Source organism: Equus caballus, chromosome 9, assembly GCF_041296265.1.
Source record: "Equus caballus isolate H_3958 breed thoroughbred chromosome 9, TB-T2T, whole genome shotgun sequence".
In the NCBI taxonomy this organism is placed as follows: Eukaryota; Metazoa; Chordata; class Mammalia; order Perissodactyla; family Equidae; genus Equus; species Equus caballus.
The window spans coordinates 63,059,292-63,072,077 of NC_091692.1; the positions used below are offsets into that span (position 1 = coordinate 63,059,292).

At 38.2% G+C, this 12,786-nt stretch overlaps 1 protein-coding gene across 15 annotated transcripts in view; it reads right to left on the bottom strand.

The window, feature by feature from the left end:
• UBR5 (ubiquitin protein ligase E3 component n-recognin 5) overlaps positions 1-12,786 on the bottom strand; it is a 123,442-nt gene that overhangs the window by 39,558 nt on the left and 71,098 nt on the right. For 9 of the 15 annotated variants that reach the window (XM_070221607.1, XM_070221602.1, XM_023648783.2 and 6 more), the window contains 5 exons: positions 9,451-9,661; positions 8,381-8,507; positions 4,291-4,442; positions 3,757-3,852; positions 3,264-3,387 (listed from right to left, as the gene is read on the bottom strand). In XM_070221607.1, the coding sequence (XP_070077708.1) occupies positions 3,264-3,387; positions 3,757-3,852; positions 4,291-4,442; positions 8,381-8,507; positions 9,451-9,661 (710 nt within the window). The remainder of the gene's footprint in view (positions 1-3,263; positions 3,388-3,756; positions 3,853-4,290; positions 4,443-8,380; positions 8,508-9,450; positions 9,662-12,786) is intronic. The other 6 variants (XM_070221601.1, XM_070221603.1, XM_070221600.1 and 3 more) reach the window with 2 other exon arrangements.

The following is a 12,786-nucleotide window of genomic DNA, read 5'->3' on the forward strand; positions in this document are numbered from 1 at the left end:
TAATTAACCTCTAAGCCTGTTTCTTCAAATGTGAAATGGGGATAATATTACCTACTCCAGATGCTTATTACTAGAATTAAAAGAGTTACGGCAAGTAGAGTTTGGTACAGACAATAGCTAACTTTTATAAAAATGTTTATTATTATAATGAGTTTATAAAAGAAGATAAACAATCACGCTGAAAGCAAAGAAATAATCTATTAATGGTTAATAAGCATTTATCCAGAATACTTATCAAAAACGCTGAATATCTCATGATGATTCTGCAAGTCAAAAAGATTTCTAAAGAAACCATCAGAATCATCCACGGTGTTTTAAAAGCTAGACTCCAGGCTCCATCCCAGACCTACAGAGTCACAGGTCTAGGGCAGAGCCTGAGGAAGAGTCTGTATAGCTTTTAAAGTTCTCCAGGTGACAGTGATAGAACTAGTTTATGGATTCACATTTGAGAATAACTATACTGTGATCTTTTAAAGATATAAATATATACCCTGATCAAGCTAACATAAAATTGATTTGTATTCATTTAGTGTATACTATATTATATCGAGAAGGCCCCTTTCTCTTTCACTGAAAGAAAGCTCTGTAACAGGAATACAATGCTAGATCCTGATTTGTTGTCAGTGCCATCAAGTTAGTAGATTCTGACTCCTAGAAATCCTGTGTACAGCAGAGCACAACCCTACCTGGTATTTTTGTGCCATCCTCTCATCTTCTGGTGCTGTATCAGACTATGCACCACTATTATAGGGTTTTCATGGCCATTTTTTTCAGAAGTGGGTGGCCAGGTCCTTCTTCCTAGTCTGTCTTAGTCTGGAAGCTCCACTGAAACCTTCCACCCTGGGTGACCCTGCTATTATTTGAAATAACTGTGGCATAGCTTTCAGCATCACAGCAACATGCAGCTGCCACAGTAGGACAACTGACAGACCAGTGGTATGGTACAGTTCCATGACCAGCAAACAAACCAGGGCCACAGTGGTGAGAGTGCCAAATCTTAACCACTAGACCAGGGCTAGCTTAGATTCTGATAAATTACTTTAAGTTCACAGAAGATAACTGTTGTCCATACACTGCAAGAAGATCAACTTGAACAGTAAAAAGGAGCTAAGCTAAATCTTCACATCCAAAATATATTAAGGAAGTGACATCAGCATCGTGGCAGAGAAAGCTCTCCCCTTAGCCTCTCCCCCGCTAAGATATAACAAAAAGGACATTCATATACCAACAAAGGACATTCACACAACACAAAAGACATCTGAGAGACCCACGTAGCCATACGCCTGAAGGTGGAGGTTGCTGGACACCGCCCCAAAGGAAGTAGAAGATGGTAAAGGGAATCTCCTCTCCCTCTGCCAACAGCAGTGACCCTGGGCTCCGGATGGTGCAGCTCTGAGAGGAGAGGGGCATGGGGTGGCCCTCTACAAGAACACCTTTGCTCTCTAAGTTCCCTCACAGCCCGTGGGAAAATCCCACCTAGAGGTGACTAAGCTATTGCAGAGGTGTCTTCATCAAGCTAGCACCCCAGAAGAGCAGATAGTGAGGGCAGAGTGAGAACACTCCTAGGGTGGTGCAAGGGAAAACAAGCACCCCTCCCTGGCCCGGCACTCTAGCTCAGCTGGTCAGCCAGAGTGCCCACACAGATAGAAAAGCAGCAGCTGAGAGTGAGCAGGCTGCAGATCACAGCAGGTTCAGAATACACAGCTTTTGAACCACACCCAGTGGCAGCAGGTGGAAGCCATGAGCAGATACTATCACTATGCGGAGGCACAAATCCACACCATCAAACAGTATGAAAAAATATATTCAGTCCACAGAAGGAGAATGACAGGCACCCAGAAATCAATCCTGAAATACAGAAATTTATAATGTAAATGACAGAGAATTCAAATAGCTATCATGAAAAAAACTCAATGAGTTACAAAGAAAATACAGATAGACAGTTCAAAGAAATCAAGAACTTCTTCACAAAGAGATTGAAACTATAAAGAAGAACCAATCAGAAATGTTGGAGATGAAAAATACAACAGATGAGATAAAGAAGAATCTAGACTTCCTAAATAACAGAGCCGCTATTACAGAGGAATGAATCACCAGTTTGGAGGACAGAAATATAGAAATGCTCCAGATGGAGGAGGAGAGAGAACTAAGACAAAAAAGAAATGAAGAAATTTTCCAAGAAATATTCAACTCAACTAAGAAATGCAACATAAGGGTTATAGGTATTCCAGTGGGAGAAGAGAAGGAGAATGGAACGATAACTTGTTCAAAGAAATAATAGCTGAGAACTTCCCAAACCTGGGGAAGGAGCTGGAAATAAAAGTGAAAGAAGCCAATACATCTCCTAACTGCAGCAATGTAAAAAAACCTTCTCCAAGGCATGCAGTAGTAAAGCTGGTAGAAGTCAATGACAAAGAAAAAATATTGAGGGCAGCAAGGCAGAAGAAAATAACTTACAAAGGAACCCCTATCAGGCTTTCAGCAGATTTCTTAGCAGAAACCTCACAGGCTAGGTGAGACTGGAATGACACATTCAAAATTCTGAACGACAAAAACTTTCAGCCACAAATACTATATCCAGTGAAAATATCCTTCAGATATGATGGAGAAATAAAAACTTTCTCAGATAAACAAAAGCTAAGGGAATTCATCCCCCAAAGAACCGCCCCCCCCCCAAGAAATGTTCAAGAAGGCCCTCATACCTGAAAAAAAAGGGACTACAAAGCCTTGAGCAAAGAGATAAAGAGGTAGACAAAACCAGAAAATTGCAGTTCCCTATCAGAACAGGTTAGCAAACAATTAGAACATTAAAGATAAAGGGAAGGAAAACACCAAAAATAAATATAATCTCGTCATTTTAACCACAGACTCACAACACAAGATGGACTAAGTTGTGACAATAATAACTGAGTAGGGGAAGAGGCAAGACCTGGAATCGGCTTAGTCTAAGGAAATAAGAGGCTATCAGAAAATGGACAGATATAGCTCATCTATAAGATTTTTTTATACAAACCTCATAGTAACCACTAAAAAAATAATCAGAACAGACACAAATGATAAATAAAGAGAAAACTAAGGAAACCATCACAGAAAACTACCTAACTGAATTGGTAGTCCAAAATACACAGGATGAGAAACAAAGGAAATGCAGAAGAGCCAGAAAACGAGCGATAAAATGGCAGCATTAGGCCCTCATACATCAATAATCACTCTAAATGTAAATGGACTGAATTCTCCAATCAAAAGTATATTAAACTTCTTACTTGGCAGAGAGGAGTTCTCGTAGATAGGGCTGCAGAACAACACTGTCACATAACAATTTTAATATAAAGTGAGCGTTGGCCTTTCGATCCTTAGATTCTACTACAGATGGCTCTGTGGAAGGACCTGTAATTAAGCAGAGCCATTTGGTAACAAAATAAGAGTAAACAAGACAGAGTGAAAGAATATTCTGGAATAACATACCAAATACCTATTAAATAAACCACCAGACAAATATTCTACTATTAGTAATAAATAATTTCATTACAGAGAATTTAAACACATTAACACACTTTACAAATCTCAAGTGATGAAATATATGTACATAAACACCACAATTTCACTGACATATGGAAGGTAATTCAGAGACTTAGATGCTTTTCAAGCCAAGGAAAGTCTCCTTAAGATAAAATGTGGATCTGTAAAAACCTATATCCAAAATGTGTCCTTCTATCTTCCAAAGGCCAAAGCAGATAAAATAATACAGATTCTCACCTGGAATGGTAGAGGTGCTTGGTCCTTGACCGGTGCCAGTCGCTGCTGTGGTAAGAGATCCCACAGCAGGGGCCAGGATAAAATCAATGTCACCATCTTTCAGTAAACAGAACAGCAGGATGTACATCATTATAGGCAACATATCCCTAACATGTTCTCTTAACTGGCCTTAAGGCTTTTCTCTGCAAGCCAAAGGTCAAATCAGACAGAGGTTTAAGTGGAAATTTCTTTTCCAAACTCTAAGGGAAGGAATCCACTAGGCAAATTATTGATTTATCTTGATATGTTACTAGCTAGCTTGTTACCAGTATGGAAATACTTATTTCAATAAAAGAGGGATACCTGCCAAGAGCTTCTAGAATTCGAATTTTTAAATTACAAACCCCTTAAACCAAATCTTTATAACTAGTTATAATACTCATTATGCTACTTTTAAATATTTCAGATTTCTAAATGTCCTATTAAAATATTCAATTTCTTTTCTTTCATGACCTTGTCTTTTTGTTAAACACTAAATAAAATAATAGATCTTACCAGGATCCATTGCAGGAGGGTCAGGAACCCAACTAGGGGGAGCTATGGGGGGTGAAACTGGATCCTGGTGGTCACTGGATGAAGCTCCAGCTTCATGTCTACCCAAACCAGCCGCTCTCAATGAACGTCTCATCATTTCCCGTAATCTCAAACTAGAGGAACATAGACAAAATCAGGGCTCACCACTATGTCTAAATATAATGAAAAGGTGCACAGAACTTCTCATCTGAGATCAAAGTTTGCTCTATAAGCAAATAATCCAGGCAAGGGAAGTGAAGTACAAATGCCATTCTGGAATCACAGAATAAGTCAGTGAGGGAGAGAAATGCAACTGGGGGCTCCTAGTACCCAGTTCAGCACTAAACCCACTAGAGTAAGCTCCCACAAACTTAAGCACAGGGAACAAAAGTTGCGATGAAGTAAGATTAAAAAATAATCTTTCATACAGTTAAGATAAATGAACAGCTGATCATTGAAACAAAAAATTTTTCTGTCCCCTGTTTATAATCAAGAATTAAGTTTAATAATAGACATCAGCAAACACACTGATTAGCACAAAACCAATATTGTTAGCCCACTAAATCCCTTTTCTGTGATCTCAAAAGTTACTGAACTAATAATCACACAGTAAGTAGTTTTAAAACAAAGACCAATTTAGATTTATTTTTTATACAAAAAATGTTTTTTTAGCAGCACAACTTGCATCCCAAGGAAATGAATGAATGAAATTAGAGCTTGTAAAATGTGTTGTTAATGTCTGGGCGTGACATTTTTTCTCCTGCTATATCAAAAAAAAAGAAAAATACTGCACAGATGTGCACATCACTAAAAAGGAAAAGAAATAATCACAAACACAGACCTCTTCAGGGGAAGTGGTAACTACCTGTATAAAAATCTATACCTCTGAATAAAAGTTTACAAATGCTACAAAATGAACACATTAAGAACTAACAGCAATTAAGAGAGAGCACAATAGGCAAATCCCTTCACTCAGCCACAATTTTAGAGCTTCTAAATGAATAAAGAGTAAAAATTTAATTTTAAGGGCCAGGCAACACACAAGGGGCTTCATTCTCCCATGCAGATTTAACCCCAAAGACATGACATTTCTGATGTGAAAGATCTTACACCTTACCAGGTGAACATTATATATCTAAAAATAAGTAATCTAGAAAGACTTTTATTAACGTTTGAATCTCTAATTATAATTACTATTTAATCCAAGGCTAAATGTGTTTTTCCACATCAATACACTTCCAGTTTTATAAGAAAAAAATTTTTTAAAGCATTTACAAAAATGTCTTTTAGAGGCTACTTTCAGGAACACGTCTATTTTATAAGATTTGTGTATGATGAAGCACCTTTGGGAACAGACACATTCTTTGGAAGATTCTGCAAAGTAAATTTTTTAATGTCTCAAGTAAATATATTAGTTATTATAGTATTCACTATTAAAAATACCTATAGTTAATTCTTTTACGGTATCAATTTCTTCTCTCTCCCAATTTAGAAATCGGAGTCTAAGAGGTTTTATAATATGGAGGGGAGCGGGGCACAGAGATTATTTCAGTTGAGGTCACTTCTCTGTCCAAAGTCACCACCCAAAGAGAAAGACAGGCTCCTTTCCAGCGACAGCACACACCAGGGTGACTGTTCACACTGTGATACTCCTTTACAATTTTAATTAAGCTCAACATAGACACTCGGTACCCTAATGGGTCTTACTCAAAACACAGAGAGAGGAAGAAAAAATCAGCAATAACTGGGAAGCACTGCAAATAATCCGAAAATAAATGCATGTTTTGGGCTTATCAAGAAGAATGCTTACACCAGGGTCACAAACTCAATGCCTACTGGCCCAGAAGGTAAAATAAACTGAGGGAAGGGCAGTCAGGTGTAAGTAGGGAGTAACAGCAAACTAGAGGCATACATGCTCATCTAAAGGCATTCAAATTTTAAGGAAAAAAAATTCTGAACATAGCACAGGCCAAACAAAACATGTGGGCTATTCTCCAACCTCTAGCTTAGAGTAGTTTAAGAATAAATGAAGATAAATTGAGACCATAGTCTCATCTTGAACTTGCAAACTCTCAACTTTGTTGTTGTGATGTAGTCAATTCAATATTAAGTGAGGGGGTCATTCCTTGTCATTTAAAAAATTGTCCTTAACCTCTTTTCTTCATTAGGTCTCGGGAACATTTTTAAGTACAATGCCCAGCTCCTCATATAGATTCTTTAAAAACAAAAAACCAAAAACAAAAAAAAGAAAATTATTCTTCAAGATGTTGTACACAATTCATGAAGATTCACCTGTATCCTCAGTGGCTGAGGACAATACTGAGGAGATACCACCTTGGCTGCTAAGATTCAGAGTTTTGACATTTCTTCGTATAGGCTTGCCTGGAGTCATCGTATTTTCTGACAATATGGAAGAATTCAAGGATGATGTAATTTCCTCTTTGTAAGCACGTTATATCCATGCTACAGAAGCCTTAGAATCCAGTCATGTTCAAACATAACACTGTGACAAAAAAGCGAAGGTCATGTGTCTTCCAGATTAACAATCTCTAGAGTACATACACCTGCAATCAGATGCATCAATCAAGCTTTCCACTAAATCTGCCCTTTGTACTCAGGAATTATTGAGTCACATAACAAAACTTCTGAGTCAAATCATCATCTGAAGGCATTTAACAGTACTCCATTCAATATTGAAATTGCATCAGTTTTGAGCTTACAGCTCATGAATCCCAGCCTGCATACTCATCAAGGGGCATCGCCTAGAAAATCCATTGTAGGCTAGAGGAGGGTTTCACTTCAATGAAGCAGTCTGTGGACTTCCTACTGCCCGGCGTGGATAATAAGACTCCTGTGCTTTCATCTGTTCAACCGGCAGCCCTGAGTTTGAACTGGTTAAGAGCACTGCAGTGAAATCTTCGGCAAATGCCTCAAAGGAGCTTACTCTGCAAATTATTTCTGTGAGCAACACATCACCCACTCTTGAAGCTCCTTTTAGTCTTTGCCTTCAAAATAATCCTTACATGAAAAAAGATGGCAGCACTGGCATTGGACCAACCATATCAGAGTCCAACTTGATTTGCACCTGTATTTTCCCTGAGGAAATGAAATACCTGAAATAATTCAGACACTAATTTCTTCAACAAGAATTTAAGTTGCTTTCCATTGTAGACCAAACATTTTGTCTGCCTAGTATAGTCCTAAACAAATAAGCTGGTGATAGTTTCCATTTTGTATAGTCTACATGTTTTAAATTATAATTTGGTCACTCACAGTTTTTGATAAATCTCACTTCAGGATGTTTTTTGAACCTTGGAAGCTATCAAGTTGGTACCAATTTTAGAAGAATCATTTTTAAAGGGAAAGTTGAATATGGAACAGAAAATAGGCAAAGAGAGTCTTCATTTTAAGTAGACTTTACAACCTATCACATTAGCACAGTGAGCAGTGCTTCCCTTTATGATCTGTCACGTATCCAAGAATTTTGGTTCTCATGTCTAATGTAAATGTGCATTTTCTTCAGGAAAAAACCCAACTATATCCTGAATTCTTTATATTCTTCATCTATTCAAACATCTAGTGATTTTTAATGTGTTGTAAGATTTGTCCATCCCACAACTCAGAAAGCCTGAAAATTTAAAATATCAAACATTCATAATACACACCAGCTTTTCATTTCTTCCCAGATCTTTAAGACATCTGAGAAAGTAACCTAAATAAGCACTCTGAAAATAAAGGATTGATGTTCTTCCAATTATTGTTATTACTTGTTCTCCAACTAAAGAAAATAACTTCCTAGGAAACAAGAACGATGAATTTAAAACACATTCAAAGAATCAAGTTTGAACTACTTGTCTAAATTATCCCCAATTTTTGAAGCATCCTAGGCCCTACTGTTCTATACTTAAACTCTAAATATTATCAGGTATTTTTCCCAGGGTGATATTGGGAGCAACAATAAAAAAACAAAAAGACCCACCAATTCATGCATATGATGGGTAAGAGATACATTTCTTCCTGTACTTGGATTATGTTTCCGCCAATTAAACTTCCCTGGTAAAAATCACATTACCTTCGACTACTTGATGATCCAGCCCGATTACCTGGGCCATTGCTTGAAACGACTGATATTGCATTTGCAATGGCCTCAACAGCAGAAAGCCTTTCTGCGAATGTATTTCTTTCAGAGCGCTCTGCTTCTGAAACATAAGAGAAAAAATTAGGATCAACTTAAACTTCAAAGATAATTAAGAGATTGTGTAAGTATAGGCCTCTAAATGCTAACTGCTCTGTATTTTAGTGCTCAGTTTACATACTAGAGCTAATTAATAGCTTAGTTTTTCCTCCTTAGAGCAACAAACACTTAAGACAGACAGAACTCTGACTTTTAATCTGTGAATTATTTCCTTATTTTGCCTTACTTTTCAACTCCAAAGGTCAAAAATAAGATTATTCATAAGCAGACTGAAATTTAGCTTTCACTGCCAAGGAAGAAAGACCCACTCATCAGACCCTCAGTCTCAGCTTATACACTGCTCATACTCCCTTAATGATCATGAGCTAAAGGTCAGAACCTGCCAACCACTATTCAAAACTGCAGCTAACAGAACAGCTTCAGCAGAAGTCAAAATAAGGAAAACACTATGACTTACACAGCTGCAACTTAGGTTTTCAGTTTCCACCTTCATTTAGCCAATTTTTAAAAAAGCTTATTTACTTTTCCAAAAACATCTAACAATTCACTAGGTTATTTTTCCTTCTCCATTCTGAAAAGTGGGATACAAAGTGCCTCAATATAACTTGCTAAATAATTCTCATGGTAATAAAAATAATCTGCAATTATAAAATCAGTAAAGCTTATTATATATTACACACATAGTTTGTATATATCATAGAGAACAGAACTCAAGACACCAAAAACACATTGATAATTTTATTTGCTTATATTACATACCCATCCTAATAAGAGGACAGGCATTTTTACCTTCTGAGAATGTCAAATCTCCTAGATTTTAGAAAACAAGGTAAAGAACACACAAATTCTTTACAGTGATTTCCTTTTCTTTCCTTTAATAGTTATAAAATATTTTCAAAATTGCCTAAAATTCCTTTTAAAGACCTTGTTATATTTCTTAATCTTACCCTCTTCTTCTTTAGTTTCCTTATTGCTGGTTGGAAAGCAAACTGATACACAAGCATGTAAAATATTTCGATTTCCATCACATCTGTGGCTGATGAACGTCTGCAGCATCTGTAGATTCTGCTCTAACACAACCGCTTGCTCAAGATTCATAAGATATTGTCGACAGGCCTCATAGTCACAGCGCAGGATGTGCTGCATTAAGGTTTGTTTCTGTGCTCAGACAAATTAGGGAAAAAACTTCAATGAATCTGAACAGCACATTACACACTTCAAAAATTCCTCATGGCCAACACAGTAAGATAATCAGCTCTGCAGATAAGTAGAGACAATTTCAAGTAGCCTAGCAAAAGGAAATGAACTTGAGGGTACCCTCTAAGCAGAGTACACAACTGACAGGAATGGAAGAGTGGGTAAATTTTCTGTAAAGGACAAGTAAATATTTTCAGCTTTTGCAACTAACGCAAGTCTGTGGCTGTAGCGGGAAAGCAGCCACATACAATGCACTAATGAATGGGAAGGGCTGGATTTGGCCTGCAGGCCTGAGTCCGCCAAACCTTGGTTTATAATGTATGTAACTATTGAGTTAAAACCCTATTAGCATTGCTAACCAACTAAGCAAAGGATATTTATTTTACTTCAGGCTTCCTTAACACCCTCTTAGGCTCTTAATATATTACACTGTGATACCTTCAACTCCCGAGAAATCATGATACATGCAATTTCCTAAAGGTGACAACTAACATATTTCGTTGTCAAAGACAAGGTAGTACATATCATTAACTACCTGAGGAACAGCATGCTACAGACTAAATATCTGTGTTCCCTTCAAAATTCATATGTTGAAACCTAATCCCCAATGTGATGGTGTTTAGAGGTTGGGCCTTAAGGAGGTGATTCAGTCACAAGGGTGGAGTCCCTACGACTGAGACTACTGCCCTCTAAAGGGGCCAAAGAGAGTGGAGATCTCCTTCTACCATGTGAGGGCACATGGCCATCTACGAACTAGTGAGCAGGCCCTCACCAGACACCAAATTTGCCCACACCTTGATCCTGGACTTCCACCCTCCAGAACCAAAAGAAATAAACTTCTGTTGTTTATAAGCCACTCGGTCTACAGCAGCTTGAATGGACTAAGATACAGCATGAACATACCAAGGAGATCAAACACACTTCTTTCAGAATGTGAAACTATAGTTATGGGATATTGAGCAGACTGAATATAAAGCATTAGTTTTGGAAAACAAGTAAATTTGTTCATTTTAACTAGAATTAGGAAGTGGAAAAAGGCAGGTGGACAAAGAGCGTGTAGGAACACAAAGGGAAGGACAATCTGCCGCCTCGCCCAAACTGCCTCAACAGCCTACCCCTTCCCCGAACCTTTTCCCAGGACCTGCCACACATGAGACTGACCATTTTGATTGTGGAAATAAGGCTCTGAGGTGACCCCATAAATTACAAGCTCCAGTTCAAGAGTATGAGGTGGGCCACATACCACTAAACTTGCCAAAGTCTGGCGACACACATGCATTAATCCATTGATTAATGCACTGAGAGTATGTCAAAGTCTCGCCAAAGAATAAAAAGCACAGAGCTTTTAAAAATAACTAAAATCAAGATACTCTGCTGCACACTGCTGTGATGGAGAACATTTTCAAGCAATCAGCCAGTCATCTGGCCGGAAGCAGCTACTCTTACAGGGAACTCCCATCTCCAACCTCCCGGACTGTACAGGCTCTCACACTGAGAGTATCACCACATTTACTGTGTTACAAGCAAAAAAGCTAATTCTGCATCACTATATGTTGGATTTGTCACTTACTCTTTTGGCAAAAGGAAGGAGATTTCAGTAAAAAATTTCTTTACAGGCCTGCTATGTGCCAAGCCTTAGTCACTGAGGCACAAAGATAAATGAAGACACACTTTATCCCCACCCAGGGGGATGATAACACCTTTTACCTTTACCCTTGAGATGCTGACAAAGTGCAGGGGTCAAAGAATCAAATGCCTACAGAAGCATTTTAGACAACATAAATGAGTGGAGGAGGCTGGGTGTAAAAAAGATAACACAAGCTGTACCATAAATAAATGGCAACAACATTTGGACTCAGAGCAATAAATTTTAAGTAGTAGGAACTGCAATGAATTGGAGACCACGTATAGCCTCTAAAAGGGGCTAATGTTTTTATGATAGCCCAGTGTTACTAAATCTTCTAATTTTTAAGAGCAAGTGAAAATCAGGATTTTAAATATAAGTCCTGTGATTTTTTAAATGTTGGCAACTAATCAAGAATTCTAAAACGATGTGAAGGCTATTTCTATGGGCTAAATTCAGGCCACAGCCACCTCCTTAATCAAACAGCCCTACCAGTTCAGAACTAGTCTAGCAAGGTTACAATCAAAACTAAACTAAGAATACGAGCACTGTCTCTCTAAACAAAAGCTTACAGGCAGCTTTCAGGAGCACCTGGTTTCAGACTATTTAGATGCAGTTCTCACAAGTTTGCTTATCATCTCCAGCCTAATGGAAGCTAAATAAGCTCCCACACTAAGCTCCATTTCCATCCTTTACAGAAAACCCCCTCAAAAAAGTTGTGGATATTTATGTCCAGTTCCTCACCTCCCCTTTCCTCCTTAGCTCCCTCTAACGAGGTTTTCATCCCCAATGTCAACAGTGACCTAGATGGAGCCAAATCCAGTACTTGCCATACCTGGCCCCCAGCATCATTTGACACAGTTGATCACTGCATCCTACTTGACTCATGCTCTTCACTTTGCTTCCAAGATAACACTCATTCTAGTTTTCCTCCAACCCTTGTAGATGCCCCTTCTCAGTGGCTTGTGCACATTCCTCAGTATATCCCTGGTATTTAAATGCTGAGACTATTCTCATGGCTCAGACCTTTTCTCTTCTCCATGACCTTGGTAATCTCATTCAGTATAATTCCTTTAAACGTTACAGATGTACTGACAACTCCTAAGCATATTTCTTCAGCTTGGTCCTCTCTCTCCTGGTCTTCAGACTTACACAGCTAACTCTCTATTCAACATCTCCGCTTGGATAGCTGATAGGCATCTTAAACTTAACATGCCTAAAAACAAATTCCTGATATCACCCCCTCTCCCTCCTGACCCTGCTTCATCCCTACAGTTTTCACCTTAATAAATGGCAACTTCATTTTTCCAAACCTTTCACCTGCTTGCTTCCTCTATTTCACTTACCATGCCATAAGCAAATCCTGTTGGTTTTACCTTAAAACATATCTAGTATATCTAGAATCTAATCACTTCTCACTCATAACTCCACCTCCTGGGCCAAGCCACCATCACCTCCCACC